General features: G+C 29.8%; 1 protein-coding gene across 1 annotated transcript; it reads left to right on the top strand.

The window, feature by feature from the left end:
* Window positions 1-7,052: 7,052 nt before the first annotated feature.
* On the top strand, window positions 7,053-25,333 carry LOC132939338 (leucine-rich repeat-containing protein 40-like). The gene is made up of 4 exons (XM_061006441.1): window positions 7,053-7,121; window positions 17,652-17,910; window positions 17,988-18,884; window positions 21,889-25,333. The coding sequence occupies exons 3-4, from the start codon at window positions 18,213-18,215 to the stop codon at window positions 22,348-22,350; spliced, it is 1,134 nt and encodes a 377-aa protein (XP_060862424.1). The 5' UTR covers window positions 7,053-7,121; window positions 17,652-17,910; window positions 17,988-18,212; the 3' UTR covers window positions 22,351-25,333.
* The last annotated feature ends 1,345 nt before the right edge of the window (window positions 25,334-26,678 follow it).

Raw genomic sequence — 26,678 nt, 5'->3', positions numbered from 1 at the left:
AACCTAGGTTCTAAGTACCAACGAATAATATTTTTTAATTACAAAAAAATAACTAAAACCGTTATCTTCGTTTAAATATCTGATTTCGTCCAAATTTGAACTTAAAATTTATTTATTTATTTGCAAACAAACAAAACAACAACATTGATTACATTTAGTTAGTTTTTTTTATAAACATGTGTTGAATCGCCTCTATTAAACAATCCTTGAGTACTTAAGAGGATGTCAGTGCACTATTTGTTTTCTCTCTCTGACCCACGCGCAACATAGACAAAATATTTAATATATAATATTTATAAAAAAAAAAAAACTAAACAAATAAATAATTTTAAATAGCTGAAAACGCTTTGAACATCTTATCATAGGTATATAGAAAATGATAAAATAAACATTCGGTGGAAATGTATTAACGCCCAGGTAGCCAGTTATTTATTTTCGAGAGAGTTAACCCAAAAAAACAAAATTCATTTTTCGAAAACTGGTTTTGCGTAGAAATCACTGTTTTTCCTCAACTGTTTCATGTTTTTCTTGACACTTTTGAAAACTATTGAGTTTATTTACTTTTGATCCCCCGAAACTACCTATTAAATTCACTTTCCTACCAGAAAAGATGCTGAAGTAAAATATCCAATCATTTTTACTGCCCCAAATGGCGATGACAGGCACAAAAAAAAACATAAATATCATCGTGAAATCAATACATTCATCGGAGCGCTCAGAATCTAAAAATCGTGTCTATGCAGATATAATTTGGTATGGTGAGATATAATAGCTTATATAATAAGCTATAAGTTTTATACATGATCTGCAGTAGACACAATTTAATATTATTAAATAATTATTAGGTGAATACGTATAATACCCACTCACTTGTATTGTGTATAATATAAGTATATAACCCTTACGCGCTTAAAGTCGTTTATTTTTTTTTTTGTACTCGAAATAAATGATTTTGTATAATAATTATACTAATAATCTAAACAATTAAACGTGACTAAAATGTCAGCAGGTAAACTAATTACGGTGTTTAATGAAAAGCTGTGTACCTACTTAAACCTTTTCGACTATTTCACACTCGCAAAAAAAACAAATAAAATAAAAAAAGCTGCTTTTTTATTCTGTATAACACGCTATTAAACAAAAACTTCAAGAACTATCAATAACATTATAATTGGTCTTCTTGAACTTTGAATCAAATTCTTCTTTCTAGAATTTCAAATACAAGATAAAATAGATTGTTAAAAACACCTCTGAAATTAATTACGACAAATAAATAATTTTTATCGAATTATCGAAAAGAAATATTTAAATTGCGATAATCAAAATAATAATATAATATAATATTACATAATATGTTTATTTTTTTATCATATTCCTAATATTTATAATCATATGTTATTTAACTGACCTAGGTACATAACATACGCCGTGATCTGCTGCATGTATAATATGTTACCTTAAATTTATTACAAGTGGGTTTTATAATAGTAGTCTTGACTCTTGAGTTAACGTCAAATTATAGTATAACTGTATCACTTGTATCAGTTATCACTAAATATCAGTATTGACTACAGACAAGGCAAATATTCGAACCTAACATCTTATGAACAACTATAATATAAATAACTCATTGACAAATAGACCAAAAACTAATTCCTAGAAAATATTACCAATATAATATTTGATACTTGTTTATAATTTATAAGACCGAAACGACAATATTATGATACTCGTTATACAGATTATTCGGAAATATAGACAGGTAATTCTGAGCGAAGAATTGTAGTATTTGTGGGTGTCTCATCACGAGCCAGAAATTTCCTCCAGCATTTAGAGTGATTTCTAGTAGAAAATTTGATTTAATTGATACTTTGGGAATAGGAAAATAGAAACAAATTTCAAAACTTATATGTATATAAAATTTGACATTTATGAATTCTTAACTATAATATAAATTGCAATGTTTTCGAATTTTTCAACATTTAACCCTCAAACGATTGCACAAAAAATGTGACTTTTAATTTTTCAATAGTTTTAAAACTCTGTAAGAACAATTATTGTGAGAAACCCAATATTTAACTGTAAAACTTTTTGACCAAAAAACAAAGATTTTATCATCATAAACTGGAAAAAAATAAAACTAAAAAATGTCAAATGTCTATAAATATTTTAACAAATTTACTGCCCAAAAACGTGAGGACAGGCACAAAAAAATATAACGATATCGCACATCATTGTATAACCAATACATTTCTCGCTCCGCTCAGAATCTGAAATGAATCTTTTATTATAATACAAACTTGAAGGAATGCATATATATTATTATAATTAAATAGATGTAGGTACCTAATTGTTCAGTATTCAATGAATTTTCCACCATGTTTGTCAAGTATAATATCTGTAATTGCTATAATTAGTGAGTAAGTATAATATTATCTAGCTCATTATTTTCCCCTCGATAAATACAATCAGCGTTATTAACTCGCACTGATAAATTTTATATGTTGAAAAAGTTTTTTAAACAGTTATTTTTTACATATTTTTAATATATTAACCCTGAAGGCAGAAATCAAACTATTTATCCAATTTATTTTATTCACCTTATTTATATATACATAATTATAACATAGGTAGATATAGTGACTGGTGGGTAACACATTCAACTACCTATGTATACTGTTTGTCTGTTATCATGACATTTTATATAGGAGGTACATCAACAACAAATAACAATATTATTTGAACACACATGCTATTGCGTAAGTTATCTACTAATACATCATATATTTAAACTGCACCATTTACATACCAGTATATAAACATAATAAAAATAATAAAGTGGACAACTACCTACGGCGGAGAAGTCTCTAAGAAAATTTCTTTTGGCGCTACAGAAAATGTTTAACTCAATTACATGTTTTGTCGTCGAATGTTTTATGCAACGATGATGAACGCGTCGACAGATCGGCGTTTTCCGGAAGTACCGGATGTGCGAGACCACCGCTGCCGACGAATGTTTGGATATATATAGTGTGAGTGTGTTTCTGAATGATGCAGGGTGTAGTGATATGGGGAAGGGGGGGGGGGGGGGGGGGAGTGAAGAAAACGCGTGTACGTATAATAATTATGCTGTGGTTTCCCTAGGGACACGGATTCTCTCCGATGGGTCCCTGGGCCGAAAAGAAGAGGGCAAAAATAACCTTTACCAGAGATCATCATGAATAATGTAACACCAAATGTAGTACAACACCGCTACGCCCAAACCCCTCGCCCCTCCAACCGCTCACTCCTTGCAACGTATACTAGTTACACGGATGCGAATCTAATTTAAAACGCAGTCATCGGGATAGTTCGACATTTCTCCCAACTATATACTCACGCGGTGTATTCATATATATATACATATATACATATTACATGTACATATAATATATAGATAGCGAGCATCGAAATCATGCAATGAGTGTGTGTATAGCTTATACGTATACATAATATGTGATATATATATATGATAGTGTGTGGTGTAATATATGCACCGTGTCAGAGCGCCGCACTCTTTAATGAAAACAAAAACGAAAACATATACGAGTATAAATCATAAATTTGAATTTCTAAGTACAAAAGTTTAACTATCGTGCGTATATGGTGAACCGTTTTTTTTTCTGAATACATCCAAATCGTCGAAGCTAAGGGTCAAATGGCCTCGTTCCTTTGCCAAGTGTTGTTCAATGTACATGCGGGACTTTTAATTCAATTAAACTTTGTTCGCATCTACAGCTGCCTACACTATCTACCATATACAATAGTTATCACTATATGTACCACAGTACAATTTATACTGCTACAATATATATATACAGGTACTAGATTCCACAACTTTTAATTTTTTTTTCAATCACTGAAGACCTGGTGATTTTATTTTCAACGGCTACCTACTTCTGCAGTGGTATCGTTTATTGTATATATTCTATACAATATATACCTAACCAACAGAGGCAATAATATACATCAGAATTTGGATGTATTTTACGTACCTACCATAAATACATACATGCAACTTTAAGTATATTATACTAAAATAACAAGGAAGTCTAACCTTATAGAGGTTAACATGTCTAACCTACTTTAACATGACTACTTGTACAACAAGTGTATCAAATATGTATAATGTATATTATATAGGTAGGTACCAAATTTAACCATTTTTTATTTTATATTTCAATAGAAATATGTTCAGTTTAACGAGTTGGCGACAAAAGTATAAATGACATAATATAAGAGACCGCAAACATAAATTAGAGCCGTATTTTACAATCATAATATAACTACTTGCATCTATATAATTGAATGCCTGAACCTGAGCCCTAAAACCAGATTTGGTTGGGTATAATGTATATTGTAGGAAATTTCATTGTATAAAATTATAAAAAGGAGTGTGACAAATGGAAATTTGGCCATTCACGCTCCCCAACAAGGTATATAAATTTAATTGTAATTTATTAAATTATTCACGTGAAGAATAATTATAACATGTTTAGTTTGAAATAATGTAAGATGTACCTACCCCAAAATGCTAAAAACCCCAAAAAGAATAATTAACTCAAATCATGTGAAAAAATTAAATTAATATAGGTAGCTATACCTACCTAATTATTTCAACGTAACGATGTTAAATATATAAATTAAATTCAAAAATAATAGAGAAAAAAAGTATAACTAAACCATATTATACTTCATTATAACATGGTAACAAAATAACAAATAATAATACGTTTAAGGCATTTATAATAAGTCACGTGAAACATGATCGAGTTAATTGGGGTTAAAATACATTTCGTCACAGGCTTTTGATGACAAGCAAAGTTTTTTTTTTTTTACACTTTTTCAGAGTTTTGGCCAGAAACCTTTTTCCCCTCCACAAAACGAGTATACATTATTGAAGTTAGGAAAGTGAAGTCTGCATGAAAAGAAAGGGGAAAAAGTTTCAGCCGCGGGAGAAAAAAAATAGCAATGATAAGAGGAAAAAAACGGAACGACACTATTGAACACTTGCAGAATACATTATTAGTTGGGACATAGTATTTATAAAATTGCCAACACATTCTCCGGACGGAGTTCTCATTGTAACTTTTTTCTTCATATTATTCGGTTTTATTTTTCCGTCACCACCGTTGTCAAACTTATGGCGACCAACCCACAGCAAATGGTAACAACATTTCTATAACATAATATAAGTTTTAAACCAGAAAAAGGAAACTGCTGTTCTATATACTATTTATTTATAAAACAATATAATTTTTTATAATTTGTATATGAAATTATTTTAGTAAAAAATATTTATATAGCTTTACATATCGGCGCCAAAATAATTAAGAAAAGTTATTACCTTTATAATTGCATTGAGGACATTACGTTAAACTATTTTTTATCATTTATTATGCAATTGAATATATTATTATAGATATATACTTTTATAGTCATGCATAATATACCTATGAATTAGGTACCTAAACTGATTGTATCGATAATATATTATATTTGTTTTTACTTATTTAAGTATTTAACACTTCATTTTTAATTATTAATAAGCTATTTTTTTTTTATACAATTATTGAATTATGAATTACTTTCATCAAGAAACCGTATAACTACTACAAATTAATGGGTGTATAGCATATAAATAAATTATATTACATATATTATGTATAAGAGTATTAGTATTTATATACGTATACAGTTATACAGATTATACAGTTATACGGTTATACTTATTAATAAATAATTTTAACTCTACTGTACAAATGTACGATTTATAATATTGCAATTAGATGACTATTTCAAAACGATATGTATATTGTCTATATCATCCAAGTAGTTTTTTTTTTTTTTTTTTGGGGGGGGGGGGGGGGGGTACCTATGTATTAAATTTTTAATCATTTTATCATTTTGAATGAATATAAAATACTAAAAATGTATAAAATTTCAAATTCCTATACAAGCTATACCTACGGGTTGGTTCATTTAACGTAAAACCCTCATTATATCTAAAAGTATTTACCTTTTTTCAAAACGATAGATCTATGCTTTTCTGGAAACGTATAAACTTTAAATGACCAATGCCATAGTACCAACGCCGTTATCACCTGCAGTGCGGGAGCCAACTGCAGACGGTACGACACCCTGCCAAGTTATACTGCATTTATACATTAAATTGAAAATCAACAATAATTTTTATCAACGTTTGAAGTTAGAACTTTGATAAAATTGAATAATTAGGTATAATTATGAAGGATAACAATTTTAGTTTTTTTGTTGAAACTCAAAAACACTATTAATTATTATTGGTGGAGACATGTATATAGGCACTATTACTTATATTATTAAATGGTACTAAACTATCAATGATATTTCAAATGATATTATCAAAATATTTAGATTGATTTCAAGCTATATTACATATTTATACCACGAATCTATTAACACTGTTCTATGGTAAGTCCGTATTAGCTTTAATTAACAACCATAATATAGGTCCAACCTGCCTCCCCTAATACATTTTTTCTAGTCTCTTTAGAAAACATAATATTATGTAGTACATATATTTAATAATTGTAGTGTTTACAACAGTGTGATGAATTTAAAAAAAAAACTAAGGTACCTAGTGGGAGATGGCATGGTGGCAGTCAGTCATATCGCCAACTAATAATAATAATTAAAATAAATAATAATAGGTACGTATTCTATAATGTGACTGATAACTTATGTATTATATTACAATAGGTTAGTTCTAAAATAAAATACGAATAAAAATATTTTTTTTTTCGACGGCCCCTTTAGTGTTTATAAATGTGTAAATTGGCCCATTAATTATACAAAAGGTTGGACCACGGATATAAGTAATATAATATAAAAAATAAATATATAATATTATGAAAATAAATACGATGTTTTCGAAAAAATTGTTTTAACCTACTGGATATTGTACCTACTACAAATAGTAAAATAAATTATTAATCAGTTTTACGTGTGCAGTCCTACCGACTAGACGTTCATTCCAGTGTTCATTCTTCTCTTATCTAATCTCCAAACAGTCATTACACTGAAACGATACGTCGACCCAGGTAATATTATGCAATATCTTACCATTTTACGTGTTACAATAATATTACGATAGCCGCACGCCTATACGAAAAAATATAGACAACTAAAATGTCTGAACCAATTTTTATTCAAGATTCCGATCTTAATAACCCAACAACTAATTCTTCAAATTATAATATGTCTCCACAAAGCACAACTACCAAACGAGAATTAGGTATAGTATTCAACACAATCGAAAATATTAAATATACCACAAATCGAATATCTTATCGCCCTTTGCAAACTAATACCTCCGAAAGACATTAAGTATTCCTCTCGCGTATCTAATGGCCGTTTTTGTGCAGTGTTTTTGTCAAGTAAGTATACATTTGACAACCTACTAGTCAGCCACCAAAACATCACAGTCAACAACCAGATTATCAATATTCGCCGGCTAATTAATCTAGCAAAAAAACTAATTTTATCTAATGTATGCCTGACAATTCCCAATACTGTTATCAAAACTAGCTTAATTAATGCCGGTTTTATTTTAGTATCACCGATTATTAAATTAAGATCCGGATTCAATACAGAAGGATTAATCCATATATTAAGCTTCAAAAGACAAATTTTCGTCAAACCACACGATTATGAAAACAAACCAACCTTGATTGTAATTAACTACGACGATATGCATACAGAATATTTATAAATGATATCATGATTACCTGTTTTCATTGCAAAATAAAATGACACATATCTATTCAATGCCCAAATCTAAAAACAACACAAAACGAAACACCTATTATTATCTTACCTGATAAAAATATAATTGAAAACATGACAATAGACAATAAATACTCTCGAGGAACATGAAGCTATAACCTATGACGAAATAACAAGGTATGATCACAACAAACTGAATTTCGTTCAGTCAACGCAGAATAGGGTGGGAGTTATCCTCGTAATTTAATTGGCTTATATTTAGCGCGCGTTTTATGAGTTACTGATATAATTTATCAAGGACCAATGAAAAGCCGAAGAAGACTTCCACTCCTAATTCAGATAATAGAGATATAATGCGTATCACAAAATTGTGATCATACCTTGTTATTTCGTCATGCTATAACCTATACAACCACCGTACACCATCACCGGTCACAAAAAAAACGGCCCCTTCCTCCTCTTTCCTATCAACCCTACTTCTCCGACTAAAGAAATACCAAACATTTCAATTGATAATCACACGCTAGATATAATTGAAAATGAAAACACAGGTTGGAAAACACATACAACAAAAAGCAAATAAAAAACATAAGAGCTAGCACCCCTTTGCTCGAAAATGTCATCGCCAACCTAAATTTAAGTCTAAAACCAGCTGAAAAAATTTACAAAATCTACAAAAAAAGAACGTGCGATCTCATTTATCCAATTCAAAGATATGATCGAAAGTTCACAAGAAAACCCAAATATAATTGAAACAATCATACAACACTGCGATATTCAATATACAATCCAAATAATTGAAGTCATAAACGTGGCTTACATAACAGATCGGAGCCTTAAAACTCGCCTAAGAAAATTACTAAAAACCTTTAAACTCACATTCAAACATCTTCTTGAAGATATTACATAAAAAAAAAAAACTTTAATTTATTAATGTATTTCCTTAAAATAACTAACCTGTACAACCTAACCTATATATTTCATGTAATGTACTAATACAGAATACTATTGTAAGCTAAGTCTTGTTGCTTTTTTTCTTTTTTTTTCTATTTTCTATTATTTGTATTAACTTAGTTCATAAAAATATTGGTTACAATTATTATGATAAATGTACATATTATTACAATGTAAAATGTAAATTGTTTCTGTTTCCCGGCTAATGAACTCGTTGTTGAAACCGTAATAAACATAAAAAAAAAAAAAAATAGTTAATAGCAGTATAAATAATAGGTACACAGTATACAACAAAATGACCAACTGACTGTCTCCGCTTAGAATAATTTTTGCAATAATTAATATTTTGATTCAAATTGACCACACCAATTACAGTGACTTCCCGATTTTGATTTTTTTTTGTTTTTCCTCGATGAATTTGAAAAGTACTTAGAATTTTTTCTTTCAACCTCAAAAGTTTCAACTAGATCTAATTTGTTACCAGGACATCCTCAAAGTTGAAGATCGAAACATGTTTCAACTATTTTCTACATGTACATTGTACACAATGCACACACACGCGCGCGCGCGCGTGTACAAATAAAACACAATGTGTTGTATATAACAATAATATGTTATGTATAACACATAACACAATATGTCATATTACCGTTGTAGAACTCATACAATCATCGATCCGCTCACAATCTAATACAGAAATTAATTAACAATGGCTTATTATTTATTCGGTTTAAGTACCTACCTACTTATATAACGGCTATACGTCTTAGTTCGGACATTATTACATTAGAACAGAAAGACACAACACATTCTTAGGGAAATACAACTTCAAGGTCAAAAAAACAAATACAATTTATATTTTTGTACCTATTTTTTAATATTGGCTAGTTCCTTGTATGAACCTATATTAAATATTTATATTTTGATATTTTTAATATTGGCTAGTATAAATTTACTTTGAATAGAATCATTTTTTAACTATTTATTTGTTCAACTGTAGTATTAAAATGTCTATATTAAGTGTATGTGCAGTTTTAGGTTTCTAAACATAAATTTGGAAAATCATATATCTCGTTGTGTCCGTCCATCAGTCCGTTAGGTAGCAGTACCTACATAGTTATACGACTTATGATTGTTATTATAAGATTTGGTTCTACTAAATTCATACTAGACAATATTTTAAAATATCAAAATATAAGTATTTATTATACTTAGTATAGATTCATAATTATTGTAGACTGTATTCAAAAACATAGGTTCCAAGTTACCAAATAATTATTTTTAAATTGTATAATATGAAATTATAGTTTATTGCACTGCATAAAAATACGATTAGAAGTTGGAAATTCAGCACGCTCACCGAGTGCGCTTTCATAACTATTAACTTGTTATGTGAAAACGAATACTTAAATGGAAAAATTAATATCCATAATTGTAACTTTGTACCTAAATACTAGTAACTAACAAACGGACACAGAGGAAGTATAAGGTGTTCTAAAAGTAGGTATGTTTAGAAACCTAAGACGGCTTAAATAGGGATATATAGTTATTATCTATATCCTAACATTATTCTCGCTCCACTCAGAATCTAAAATATTACTCTCGATATTCAATCATAAATAATATTACATACCTATGTGTGTTTATTTTATATCTTATACTTGATTATAATTTATAAAACAATCAGCTGAACTGTTGTTGTACACTTATATAGTTATATTATATAATTTATAGTATTCTCAAAAATCATCATTGCACAAACAAACTATAATATTATGCGGGAATTCGGGTTGAATCTGAAATGGAGTACAACAGCACATCTAATCTATTAGTTTTAAAGACAAACATCCTTAGAAACCACCGCGCGGTTCTAGTGTTTTACTCTCAGAATATAAATTGAAGATGAGATAGCTTAAGGTAGGCATGTAGGTACTATATGTTGTATACATTACACAAAATCTATTCGTACTCTAAATTCAAGTAAACAAAAACGCAGTACAATTAATATCATCAGATATTCAGGGTTAATAATAATTTCATAATAGGTAGGTACCTAATAAATTACGATGATTAAAAAGTAATAAGTAATAACTAATAGGTATGGAATCAAATAGACAATAGTAATTAGAATTCGTCTCCATGGCAATTGGTACTCATCTGTTATCATAACTAGCTGAACCCGTGCACTTCGTTGCCCGTTAAATATACCAACTCTTTATGACTCAAACTTTGTTCAATTCGTTATTTAATATTCAGTGTATGGTGTTCAAAATTAATCTTAACTTTTCCGTTGCCCGGAATAAAAATTTTGATTCGCAGCTGCAGTATATTATTAGGTAGGCAATCTACGTGCGGTAGATCGCGGACCCCGTGATGTTTGTACGTAAGTGTATGATTTAACCGGTGTATCCGAATTGGTTCCGAAACGTCCGAATTGGTTCCCGGTTTGTTACAAAAGGTGTATCCGAATTGGTTCCCGGGTTGTTACTAAGGGTATATCCGAGTTGGTTTCGAGTTCCAGGGTTAGAGCATTTTTAATTTTCCTTTCAATTTTATACAGACTTAGGACTGTCCACATATTAATATTATGCAGGTATGGTTAAAAATTATGCTTTTTGTAATAAAGCTACTTTTATTTTTAATCAAATATCTTTTAATTTTTAAATAGTCATGGTAGAATAATGAATAATATTATAATAATAAAAATAATAATTTTTTTTAATTCAAAATATAAAATAAAATGTAATATAATAATAAAATATTAACACAAATAAAAACGAAAATACAATCACTACACGTAAACTCTGCGGTTATTGCGGTGGATTACTGGGGTACAACACGATTGCGAACGTTTTACCTTTTTTATAACACGATTGCGAACGAATGACGCTTATCAGAGAATTTGGTGTTTTACCTGAAAAACGGAACGATTGCGAACGTTTTTATAGACCACGTTGCAAAGTTTACAAAATATTTTTTTTAAATAAAAACTATTGATATTAATTACACAATGAAAACAACAACTACGTTACAAACTAAAATAAAATAAAATAATATTTAATTATAATTATTAATAATACTATTACAAAATCTACGTGTTAATGTTACGTTAAAAGCTGAAAAATAAATAAAATAACGGCTTTTAAAAATTGTTTTCTACATTTTTGCTTTTTTTAAATTTTTTCCCTGGTAGGAATTTCCAGTTTTTCTTAAATGTAAAATTAGATCCTTGTGTATTTTATAATCATTATAATTTTGTAATGTTAATTCAATTTTAGATTTATCTTTTTTGGCCATAGGATTATATACGTTGTTTTTAATTGAATTTATTATTGTCAAATTTTGAGCTTATGTTTCTTTTAAAACTGATATCACGACGTGTGTTGGAGGATGGGGGCTATAAAACTGACCATTGTACGTCCTATGAAAGCTCTCTGGGCCATTGTTAGTTCTACAAAATAATTATAAAAACTTAGAGATCTTGTATTTACTGGTAAAATTTAAGTGGGAAGGAACAAGAATTCAAGTTATTTTTTTTAAATCATACCTTGGATTTACTGAAGGTTCTTGTGCCCAAAGATATGATGGAAATAATGCATCAGGTGGAATATATGTCGATACTAAATAGTCTGTAAATACATGACCTTCTTCAAGGCTGGGGCATTCGGGCATTTAAAAATTTGTTATTGACTAACACCAAATCTGACAACACCGCACGATTAAAGGTAGGTAAAAACGTTCGCAATCGTGTTACCGGAAAAGGTCCGTTCGCAATCGTTCCATTCGGAATCGTATATTACCCGGATTACTGAATGCCGTTGATACCGACTAACAAGTAACGAGTCGATATCCGTCCATATCAATAATATAACATCAGTTTTATCACAGTTTCTATCTAAATGACAATTTAGTTTATTTTATATAGCCGTACTTATAAATATGGGAAATATGTTAAATAATATTATGAGATTGTATTTCGACTTTTTCGAAAGTGTTTATCAGGAACCAATCCCGATGTGTACCGCCTATCTGGAATACCGGGAACCTATTCAGATGTGTGTTGCCTGGATTGTCGGGAACCAATTCGGATGTCGATTTTCAGATATGAGAACCAATTCGGATGCAGCCGATTTAACTCTTAAGTATCAAAGTTATACCAAGTTTATCAGTGGATTTTCCTAAAATTTTCTTTCATAGAAATCATCTCTGTGGTATACTCTTTCGTTAAAAAAAAAAATCAAAAAGATCTGATAAGTAGTTCCAGAGTTTACCCTGTACAAAGAATTTAATTTTACATTTATATAGTTAGATATAGATTGACAAAAAATAATAATACGAATCAACAAACTCGCACAAACTCAAATTTAACTAATTTTTTTATTATTTAGTTTATTTTTTTCTGAACAGATGGCACCACTGTTGTATTTTTTGACATCCAAATTTTCTACTTTTCCGGTGGATTTTTCTAAAATTGTATTACATAAGAACCTTCTCCTGACAATTACGAACACAACAAAAAAAGAATTAGCGAAATCGGTGTAGCCGTTCATGCGTGATGCGATGACCAAGGGAAACAGGGATCCATGTTTATATAATATTATAGAGATATATATTATAGAGATAAATTTTGTTTACAAATGGTAGCCATGGGTTTTTAATAATTATAATAATAATAAAAAAAAAAAAAACTATTTGTTTTACTTTTTAAATATAAATTATAATATAATATCAAACTATAAAAACGTGAAATGAAAATCTCTGTACAGACTGAAGTCTGGAACTACTTATCAGATCTTCTTGATTTTTTTTTTAAACAAAAGAGTATTTCACGAAGAGGTTTATATGAAAGAAAATTTTAGGTTGCTATTGGTTAATCGGGCATGTTTGTTGATTTGTATTATTATTTTTTGTCAATATACATATATATAATATAATATACAAGAAGATCTGATAAGTAGTTCCAGAGTTTAGTCTGCATAGTTATAGTCTCTGTAATTATATAGTTAGATATATATGAAAATTTATGTTTGTGGGTAGATTATACCTCTGGGAAGAAGATAGGTTAATTTACAAAGGGTCAAATTTGTTTTTTTTTATTCATCGGATTTTAGTACGGTTAGGTTAGGATAGGATTTTGTATAAATTGATTGTATTAATCCATCATAGGTGGAATTAAGTAAAAACGACAAACTTGGTATTACTTTAATACTTGAGAGTTAAATCATACACTTACGTACAAACAGCACGGTAGGGTACGCGATCTACCGCAGGTAGATTGCTTACCTGATAATGTACTGCTGCGAATCAGAATTTTTATTCAACGGAAAAGTTAAAATAAATTTTGAACACCATACACCGAATATTAAATAACCAATTGAACAAAGTTTGAGTCATATAGAGTTGATACATTTAACGGGCAACGAAGTGCACGGGATCAGCTAATAATATTTAATATTTATATATTATAAATATCGGTATTCGGTAATAAATGTGTTTGTAGATTATGTAATACAAATAATAATAATAATTTATTAAGAGGACGTCGTACCCACATGTGTTATCTCCGACTTACTAACGCATAATATACCAAAATGTACGTGTAACAGTTCCAATTTTGTGTTGTTAGTTTAAATATTAGAGTGAATTGGCCTATTATCAAACTCGTATCTAAGAACATCCGTGTTCGCTCGTTGGTTTTCAACAATATTTTTATTTTTAAGTGAATTATGAGTATGTAAAATATAAATATTTTATAAAAATGCTCATAATTTACTTAAGGGGATCGCATGTCACATATTTTTCGTACGTCTTAAAACAATAAGCGGTGGTAAATTAAACATACTCCCGAATGTCCGATTTTAATTTTTAATATATGTATGAATTCTTTGGCAAAATAACTAGGCTTTCTAGGAAGTCGATTTTCAACTTTCAATTTTAAAGGATCATAAAATTTGGATATTTTTTAAAAAATCTCATGAAATAATTACATTACATTTGTATTTATTTTGGGCTTATTGGGTTTTATATCAAAAAAGTGGTTCTTACAAAGCATAGTCTAAAAGCTTACGAATTCAACCATTTTTTCGAAATTACAATCAAACTTCAGGAAGTATGTGGTGATGCATAGAAGAATATATTTCGTCGATTTGTTGACATGTGCGTGTGCGTGTGCGTGCGAGAGTGGCACACGACGGATTCCAAACGTATCTGCGCACACTAATGATCATTTACTTCGCACACAACCACACTGCGTTACGAGTATAAGACATCGAATTGCCTATACGCGGCCCATTATTAAATCACCGCCTTCTATCCCCTTCAAAAAAAAAATACAACGTGGTGTACACTTTATAGCTTATGTTACCTATAAAAATTAAATATGAACATATTGATCAAATTCACAATGAAAATAATACTATCACTACCCTTGTTTTGTAACTGAATTTATTCCGCTGGAAAATTAGATCTTTGCACCTGAAATAAATAGTTCAAGCAAAGGTAACAGGTTTTAAAAATAGATTTGGATACTTTAAAATTTAAACCCAGTATATCTTAGTGTAGGGTGTTCCCCAGTTGCCCTCAGTAGCTTTTTTGGCATTTAAAAAATGTACCAGTAACCTTCAGCCAAATGCATCAGTTTCCCTAACATATTTTATATACGGTTACAATACCAACCCGTAAAATAGGGGTGGTAAATATATAAATTATAAATAATATATATAGACAAAATGCACATAATAAAAGAATAAATATAATATTTATAATTATAAACGGTACCTATTCAATGTGCCTCGTCAAAAATAGTATTACGGGTTGGTATTGTAATCGTATATAATATATAATATGTGGGGGAAACTGTTATACACGATACACCCCTAGTTGGGTCCCTAACACTGGGGTTTAATCACAGGTAGTATATTATACTCTGTTGAAGTTAAAAACACAGTCCGTTGCGACCAGTTTTCGTCGGCGGCAGTCAGTCAACACCGATTGTTTGTCACCCCCACCGAATCAACGCCCCTGACAAAAGCAATATTTTTAAATTGTATTTTATATTTAATATTATGTATTTTAAATACATTTAATTTGTGTTGTATATTTCCATTACCTACCTATATCATATTTTGTATTGGCAAAAAAAAACATTATTAACGCCATACCAGTAGTCAAAAATAGATCAAAGTCAGTTACAAGTGTATAGGTGTTAAAATGGAAAAGAAAACGTTAGTTAAGTGAAATATTTACCGAATAAAATCCGAGACTCAACTAGTGTACTACCTAATATAATTTGGGACCCTGTAACTAGTATAAGAATTTTAATTTCGAGACTCGACTCAAATGCAATTTTTAAATCAGTTAAAAAATATTTTTTACAATATATTAACGTATAATAAATACACTAATTAAGGTTTAAGGTTTAAGTTTACCAATTAGAAATATGAACATTCGTAATATAGATTTATTAAAATAATAGATAATTAAAAATACAATTTTAAAATATTATATTTCCTCTCATGATAAGAATTCTTTGTAAGTAAAGGGAATAGTCGTGCAAATGTATGCGATTGCATGATGTGCTAATATTTGATAAAAAAAATTTTAATATCGTGATTATTTCACTTGTGGGATGGGGCTAGGTTAGGGTTACGCCAGACCCCTCGTGGTTTTTTTTATAAGAAAATCGTAAATATAGTTGTGCAAATGTATGCTAATTAGTAACATAGATTATTTTAAACAGAGTTAAATTTGGGGGGGGGGGGGGGGTAGCGTAATGTACGTAGTTAATACAATTAGTCACAGCATAGGAATTAGGAATGATATATTACATAATCACAAAAACAACGTATATACCACTCTGTTATTGAATATTACCACGGGTTTTAAAATATTAACGAACTTATCGACATCCCCAACGAATAATAACGTATCTCAATTTTACAATTTTTTTTGTCAAATTGGTATGACTGTTTTCTTGTATTTCCCACAAAGACGGTAGTAATTTTATTACACCTTATAGGCTATAGTATAGAACGTCTTTGGTTAGAAGTGTAATAATCAATTTTGTTGGAAATCTAGATAAACAGTAACACCAAATTAAAAAAAAAAAAGTTGTAAAATGAGATACTTCATTTTCATTGGGGATGTTGTTATATTTTATAATTATCGAGAAATTATCAGGGATTCTTGTTCATTTTTAAAAATATTATAAAATATTCGGATCGTAATTTTGTTACATTAGTACCAAAAATTGATATCTTTTGTCACCTTTGATAGTTGATTACGATTTGCATAATGTTTATTATTATTTATCATCAATTCCAATACAAAATGGAACCGCACGTTTGATGGCTGATGATTTAATATTATCAGATGTGACTCGAGTTGAATTCGTAAAACACATTTTAACAATGATATATATTATAATAGATGTATATACGAGTAGTTTCACATTCATATCGTTGATTAGGGCCATACCATTGACGATTGACGCTTAGTGCGCGTCGCACAAACCGTTTTGTAGTCTATGGTACTCGTCAGTTACCCCTGAATAACCGAGTCCCTTTGATCTTAATACACGTGTATCGATAAAAATCAAAACGTTTATCAATCACACATATACTTTTAGGTACGTTCGATAATATATTTTGACTCTCCACGACGAAATTCACAATTCACATATACCCCACCGAATTACGCAACCCCGGATCAATATCACATTTTACATTGGTATAACGCGACCCATTATGTAGCGCGCTCTCGAGCACAAATATTAAACTATATTAACATTCGTATTACGACGAAGTACTACAGTATTAGTCACTGTTTTATGTAATAATAATAATTTTTTATTTTAATTAATCAACTACCTACTCGATAATTGTGTTTTATAGATTTTTGTACATACAATTATGCAGAAACTGAAAATTTAGTTGACACACTGTACCGTGGTTATTGACGTTTGCCACAATCAGCTGGTCTAGCAACAACCCCACGCAACAAGCAACAACTTATTGATTAATATATATAACGAACATACATGGTTAACGGTGATCTCCGATTGGCTGTCACATCTCGCTATTATATTTATATATATTAAATAAAATTGCGTATTTATACAACAGTATTCATTCGATCGGTGCATCGGTAGTAGTAAGTTTGTAGTTGTTTCAGTGTACCTACCTACTAAGTTTATAGTCGTTTCAATACTAAATTTATATTAATTTCAGCGGCAATTGGTGCTTCAGACCTCTTACAACACACTTTCCGACTACCCCAGTGCTAATTCATAAGTTTTTCAAATTTCACGTAAATCACAGGGTGATTTGTGCATAGTGAAAATCAACGCGACCACGCCCATCTACTACATCTTTAGTGTGCAATTTTTACGCAGTCAAATTTCAAGTGCACGACCATTTTAAAAGGTACATTATATAACAAAACTGAAAGAAATAATGACTTCAATCTCAGGATTCGTCTTCGTAAATGACATGGAGTTGGGGCGCAAATATGGGACGCGCGTGAATAATACGACGTTAGAAATCAAGGACGTAGACGGCACTTACACTGTGTTTTTAAAGTTGTTCCCGAATCAGTTAAAATCCACGTACTTGCTTGACGACTTGGATAGCGTACAGTCTTTCGAGAAGAAAGTCGTGTTGAAATTTTTGAAACCTAATCATGAATTGCTTGTAATGTCCGACGATGTTGACAAAGTGATGAATTTTTTAAAAGATCTGAGGTCCCTCGCCAAAAATCTGATATTGAACATCGGCGAATCATTTCTAGCCAATGCTCTTAAAACCTTCGGGCATATTAACAACAATCCCAACAGAATGCAAAATTTTAACCCAACTCACTTGAGAATGATCGCCCTGGAAAACTGCAATTTACCACACTTGCCTGAAGGGATTGGATATTTAACGCTTTCGAGTCTTAGCCTGAACGGTAGTAGACTTAATATGTCAAAATACGGTCAAGATTTATTCTGGGATTGGATGACTAAGGAAAATATAAGTACTTCGTTGAATGTGTTGGAAATGAATTCAATCGGCTTGAACAAATTGCCGTTTGAAATCATTCATTTGAAACGTTTGCAAACATTGTCAGTGTCCAATAATAAATTGGTAAGTTTAATCTATCTTTCACTTCACATTCTAATTTTAATTACTGTATGTAGTCTAAAATATGGGAGTTGAGCTTTATTCATCCAGTTTTTACTAAGTACTTGGATACAGAGTTACATACCTAATTTTAAAATTTTATAGTGGCGGGAGATAAAATAATTTGATATTTTTTTGTTATTATCTATATAACTAACCTTGTGACTTTGTAGGTATTTTAACTTGGAATTTGGTTAAGACAACAAAATATAAACAGTATCCATTCATATGCACCCATGGTGGATTTATGCCACACATCACCACCCACCACTCCAAATTATGCACTTTCCTATATTTCACCAGACCATTTTATATTAAGGGGCAATGTAACTATATAGATTTCGCTAGTATAGGTACAACCTATTCCACCAATTTGAATATGTAAATTTAACTGAACCAGGAAAGAATGGGGAAAATATAAACTTCTAGAACATAAATTATAGTTTGGTTTTATTTATATAGCTTTACATAATAAATAATTAGGCATCATTACATTATTAAAAAAAATACTGCATCATTTTTAACTATATGTAGGTATTGACAATATTATTCAACGTTCTGAAAAAATAATTTATAAAAAAGCACGTGTAGTGAGTACGTGCGGACGAAGTGAAACTTAATTACAAGGAGATACGAAAAAAAACACATGTTTCTATAATATCGTTTGATTTGTATATTATAATTAATGTCAGAAAAAAATAATGCCAAAAAGCTGGTTTCCCCAACCAGGATCGAACCCGCAACTGTCGTCAAAGAGTTTCACCCGAACTCTCATCGCAGCGTTTCGCTCGAGCGTAACGGCCACGCCCTTCGTTAAGAAGTTTCACTTCAAAAATTGAACATACATTATTATTAATATTTTATAATAATATTTTTTTATTTTCTTATTGACTTAAGGCATCAGCAACTATGGCCATTAATTTTTGTATGGGGGGGGGGGGTCAATATTGGTTTTAAAAACACGTATATATGTGGGCCGAGGATACGTCAATAAAAACCCGGGTGGTCCCATCCGAGAGCTAGCGACGCCAGAAGATGCTAGACCGCGCCACACCACGCTCCTATAATATTATTAATTATTATTATTGTTAATATAAATTTTAGTATAGTATTTTGTATTTTGATTTTAACTATAAAATTATAATTTAGTGATAATAATTATGTACCTATATAGTATACAATATTTACCTATTATCAGGGCCGGATTAACAGCTGTGGGGGAGTTGCGACCAGCTGTGTTGTTTACGACGTTGGAAACAGGTGAATTACGTTCCGATAACCTTTAATCTGCAGGTTAGGAGCAACCCGAGTGACCCGGTTAAACGATGGAACGTTCAAAAGCTGTCCCAAAACTTTACTCAAATTTTTACCATCCATTGACCAACAAATGTCCATTTGTATTTTTTAACTACTTACCCAACAAGTGTAATACCACATAGGTACAAATAGTGTGCTTTTCAAAATTTAATTCTTCACTCCATACCTATTCGTCTGTGTAACGTGTTATTTTTGTTATTTTTGTCTTAAACAGTTTTTTGTAGGTTTTTAACTAGCAATCCACAGTACTGTTGTGGAAGTTTTCCTTAAGTTCTCAAACAAGAAGATTTCGATTTTGTTTAGGACAAAGTTGGTGGAGGAAAATCTAAAGTTTAGGCCTCACTAAAATTTATAATACGGCGCAAATTATTCGTCCTATTAAAAACGCTAATCAATGTGGGAACTATTTTATTTTTAATAACCTTATGCAGTGACGTACTTAGAATTTTTTTGGGGGGGGTTAAAAATTAATTTTGACAAATTCTATGTATTAATGATTTACATTAATGAAAAATTGTTTATTATTTAATCATATTCGGGGGGGGGGGGGGGTTACAACGCTCTAACCCTAGCTCCCCCCTGGATACGCCACTGACGTGATCTTATTTTACCTAACGAATGGACGATACGAAGCGCGTGGAATACGCAACGGCTAACAATATAATATTATTATGGTTTTCCGATACGAACGACGTGACAGTCGTTGCGACGCAAGTCTCTTCTCCCCACCCCAATAAATCACGCTGAACCGTTATCAGCAACGAATTATATGTATAAAACATAATTTCATCATAATAATAAAAGTAATAATTATAAAGCGACGCAACAAATACTTTACCCAAAACAGATAATATAGTTATTATTTAATAGTTATCAGTGATAACTTATCACTTATCAATCTGAGACGAACATTAAATTCAGAAATAATGCATACAAAACAAAAAAAAAAATGAGTGAAAAAGAAACATTATTAAGATAAAATATGACAAAGCTTGATTTCGTAAAATTTTTAAGTTGCCAAACCAATAATTTATTTAAAAAATTTAAAAATTGACGACATGCCCAGTCATCGGAAAAAACATAAATAAAACAATAAAAATAAACACATTTTTTAGAGATCCCTTAGTCAACCTCCCCATTGTGTCTCCTGAGTAATGGTAGTTATCGTGTGGCCGCAATTCATACGTCCCTCTCATAGACTCATATTTACCTACTATTGATTTGGCCGCAAAATCACCAACACTGGGATTAAGATAGGTGCAAAAGGAGTAATCTTTCACATAATAATCATAATATTATGGTATATTACGAAATATATTATTTACCTTATGTTTTATTTTTATGAGACATAATAAGTACAGGTATATAAACTATAATTCATTTTTTCAAAAATATAAAACTGACTGAAAGAAAGGCTTGTGTTATAAGAATTTCATGTTACACATACATACATACATACATACTTACATACATGCATAAAAAAATATTAATTTTGAATGCTAGTTTAATATTCCTAAAATGTCTAACCTAACTTATTCACGATGAAGGCTTATCAAATAGGTATTCAAATATACTATATTTGGAAATAAAATGTGGAATAGGTATTGGTTTAGTTTTACCAAACATCACTAATGAAATTTTTTTTTTTCAGACTCATGTACCTCATTTCATCGGTGAACTTCCACAACTCGTAACTCTAATGATTGATGGTAACTCGTTATGGTACTTTCCAGAAATTTTATTGAATAAAGTCTATCAGACTCTCAAAATTTTCAATAATCGGTTTATCTATTTGAAGTTTAATGAGGAACGGCGCGAAAATGTGGAATTTACTGGTTTACAGAATCCGCCAAAATTATCGGATTTATCAGTTTTGTCCCTGATTAACAACTGTATAAAATTCAAAAGGCAAGAAATACCACGTCCCCTATGGAACAGTTATGATTTTGTATGCCGCTGTAGACTTTGTAAGAAGCTATTTGTATTCGATGAAAAATATCAAAAATTCACTTTTTCTATTCCAAAAACAGAACAAATGGTGCGTATTGAAAGCATACATTGGCAATTTTTCGAGTGTCCTTCATGTGTGCGTTTAGTAAATATTAATGCCTAATTAATATTTTTTATAAATCAAGTAGTTCTTATTATAGATTTCAAAACTCAGCTTGCATGCCTTAGCTGTTAGTGGCCGCCCGTGTTGGCCTCCAGCAGATAAAACACGGCCTGCCAATTCCCCCATCCATAGTAAATACTTACCTAGGTACTATCGAATTTAAATTACAAATTTTCAAATAACACTACTGGATTCAAAACATTTTACAAAATAAAAGGAAATATTATAATAATTGTTTAATATAATGGATGTTATAAAGAACAACTTGTTATGTAGTCTGTTAATACAGGTGGAAAACATAATTTCGAATGATATATTATTATGTTCTAATCAGTTATATTTCTGAAAAATAACAAATACAATAAAAACTTAAGTTTACTATGGATAAGTAATATTGAAGTGGCCAGTAGGTAGTTAAATATGTTCCAAACATAAATTAAAATAGGTACCTCTCAATATTGTTATAATATGAGATTGATTCAACAAAAGAATATTATTACGCCATTTTTGCTTCTTAGTTTGACGTCATAAACGTTTCAATTTTTGATTCCATTTGGACGTGTAGTTTTTGGCCTATACCTATCATTTATCGATTTTGAAGTTCATCTAACGAGAAGATCCTCCACACTTATAGGTTTACCTATAGGTCCTTTATTTTTTTTTTTAGTTTCTCTTTGTTATTTACGTAAACTAGTTATGTAATAAAAAAAATGTATCTAGCACAATAAACATTTGAAAATTAGATCTGCTTGTTGCACATAATATCACAATAATTTCCTATACAAATGTATCTGACAAAATTAGATTTCTCTTTTAGAATTTAAAATCAAATTGTGGATTGAATAATGAATACGCTCTAAAATATAATATTGGTTATACTGTGGGGCTGGTGGTGTTTTTGGTATACCACTATCCACTACCTGCCGTCATTTAAAAAATACCAGTATCCAGTATTTTTGGTATTTTAGAATACCGGTATTCCGTGATTCGGTAACTACCGTTGTTACCAAAAATACCATGCCACGGTAATTACCGAAATTAAATAAAATTAATTAATTGCATTCAATATCTCAACATTTGTATAATCATAATAATTACAAACATAATTTATAAAATAGATGTGCATGCGTTTAGTAAGTATATTATGCTGTCTTGTTATATTTTAAAACATTTTTTAATAATATTATTGCTCATATAATTCACATGCATAGATTGAAATCTTTGAGTGCCGAACCCTACTCGTAAGATTAAGCATATCTAAACAAATTTATCGTAACGAAATAGTATAATATATTATAACTCAATTTTAATTTAGTCTAATGAGTATGTAATCAACTACTATTCAACTATAGTACAATACTAACCTTAGTCGGAATTTAACGTTCAAGTCTGTTTGAGATTTACCCAAATTGGTGTTGCATCTACGACAGTTTGTTATGTGTTTATTAATAGGTACTTGCATTATTCCAAATAAAATATTATTATATTTAAGTAAAGTAATAATAAATTGAGACATTTATTAGAACAAGGCATAAAATCACTGAGTTAACCCTAACCGTTGATATATAAAACAACTAGATAGCCGACTTTATGAGTATATTGAAGTAGGGCAGCCATATTATGTTAAGAGGGGGAAATACGACTGATTAATCCATGACATTTATGATTATGTCATTGAATATATTATTATATAATATTGTTTTATGGTAAAAACCATTGACCTATTATTATATTATAAGATGATTCTGTGATTTGTAATATTATCATTAATCACTGTGACACGACTGTTTGGGTGTTATAATATAATTCATGGATAAATTAAATATTACATGGATTAAACAATTTAATTTTGCCCTCTTGACATGTGGCTGCCAAACTTCATAAGTCTTATGACTAACACGAGTCGGCTATCTAGTTGTTTTATATATCTATGGAATTAACTTAACCAATAATATGTATTAAATGTATTATGAAGATACGTATGTATTTCTGGAAAATACCATAATATACAAAATAGTATAATATAGGTACCTACTTAATAAAAATTATAAAATTTTATTTAATGTATCTTAATATTTTATTTGTAAAAGCGTTTTTTTATTATTTTTTTATTTAGCTTCAGCCTATAAGGCATTACGTAATTTATTTGATTTGTTTAATTTATTTATTTTGGATTATATACTTGTTATAACTTGTTTGATTTTATGAATGAACCGTATTATGTACTTTATCACTATAATGTATAAACTCTAATGTCTAACGAAAACCATAAACCACACGTAGGTATTGAAATGTTTAAAACTTGGATTATACCTAACTACCTAGGTACGTGAATTTAAATAAATAATTTTAATTTCATATTTTTGAATTTGTTTTAAAAGATTGGATAGTAATTATTATCATAACTCTCTAAAAATAAAAATAAATCTATTACAGTTATACATAATTAAATATATATTATAAGCTGCATCGATCCATCGATTTTTTACCAAATTATTTCACAATGTACAATTGCAGATTAATCTCAAGATTCAAATTTTAAAAACTTATTCAAGTTTTAAAATATAATTTTAAAATGGTCCCACTTAAAGACGAATTAAAACTATTTTTCGAATTACTATCGCATCTTTATGATAGTTTTTTTTTTTAAATACCACAGGTATAAATTATTACATATTAATCGAAACTTAAATCATCAAATTTTGTTATTAAATATAATACCTCAAATATACACAGTGACCGTGTCTTGTGTTTGGGTCCACTGGGCACTGACTAGATTCGTTCTTGTGCATTTGACGTACTTCCGAGTTCAAAGACATCAAATACCTACCTACTCAGGTCAATATAATCATTTTCTGTTGATAAAAACAAACCTCAATACATATTATGTTCTATAATATGCAAAACGCTCAATATCTTAAAAATAATCGCTCCAAAAACCATATTGTATTTTTTAATTTGTTTTTTTATGTTTTTATTGTTAACTATATATCACTACTATATTATATTTATGCATTTGTAACTGTTTAAGCATAAGCGGAACCACCGCCCTAATCAGTATTGTTTACCTAAATATATAGGTATATATTATATTATTTTTTGTGAACATTAATTTTAAGCTAAACAAATTATTAATACTTTATTCACTAAAAAATTTTAATTGTCTTACCTATTACAAAAGGTAACTATAGCGTTTAATGAACAAACTAATAAATAATATTAGGTAAATTATTACACTTAACAACTTAGGTATTCGTTTCGTTCAATATACATGCTTTAAAAATATATATATAAAAATTAGCATAGTTACAAATAAGTCAAATTATAATCTTTGTGTGTTGTGTCAATTACTAATTTCTATAATCGTGATTTTTTCAATTTTTAATTGTTATAAAAAAATTTCAAAACAAAATTGTAAAATGGTTGGTTTAGCCGCCTATACCATTACATTATAATATAAACCAACCGTTAAGTACCTAAAAGTACTCATGATCCTAATACTTATATACTCTATACTCAGAACAACGGTGCCATAGCTGATATACCCGTAATATGATGTAAACCCTTAACAATATATACTTAATAATATGTGTGTTTTAATAAAATATAGTACAAATTACAAACGTATTGTTCGTTGGATTCCTTACAAATATAGAAGAATTCTGTATCAAGGGTAATACGTCAATGCCATGTTTCTTTCTGCCAGCGTCCATCATCTTTAGTGCCTAACTAATATAAGTAGTCAGTGTCAACAGGTAAGTTTGTCAATGCTATAATGGCATGACCACACTCGTTGTCGGTTGACATCACATTGGCTTATTAAAATATATATGAGAATTGTCACACTGATGAAGGTAGGATTTGAAGACAATATACGTCAATAGTGAATTTTCAATAGACCTACCCTGACCCATAGGACCGTTGCGAAGGGGGCGGCCGGTTCCAACACTCAAGGCCATTTCCAAGATGTCGCCAACATGAACATTTAGTATTTTATATTTTTTTCTTAACAATTTATTGCAATATATAATATTTGTATTATTTATTGCTTACAACTCAACGTAATTTATGTTCATTGATAGTAATAATTATTAATAATGATTGGTGGAAAATAATTTCTAATAATAATATTTTTTGTATAAAACCAATCATAGGTACTATCATCTATCTACAGCACATTTTCACACCAAGAAATAATTCTATTTAAGTTTTGTACGTCCATACGACCATACGCTATGTTCAATCTTTATTACATTTATAGTATTATTCGGCGCATACTAGTTGGGTCCCAGATTCCAATTGTTTACCCAATTTGGGTGCCGTTTAAA

Source organism: Metopolophium dirhodum, chromosome 2 (assembly GCF_019925205.1).
Source record: "Metopolophium dirhodum isolate CAU chromosome 2, ASM1992520v1, whole genome shotgun sequence".
NCBI lineage: Eukaryota > Metazoa > Arthropoda > Insecta > Hemiptera > Aphididae > Metopolophium > Metopolophium dirhodum.
Note: the sequence above shows the minus strand (reverse complement) of the source record. Positions and strands in the feature narration are given on the sequence as shown.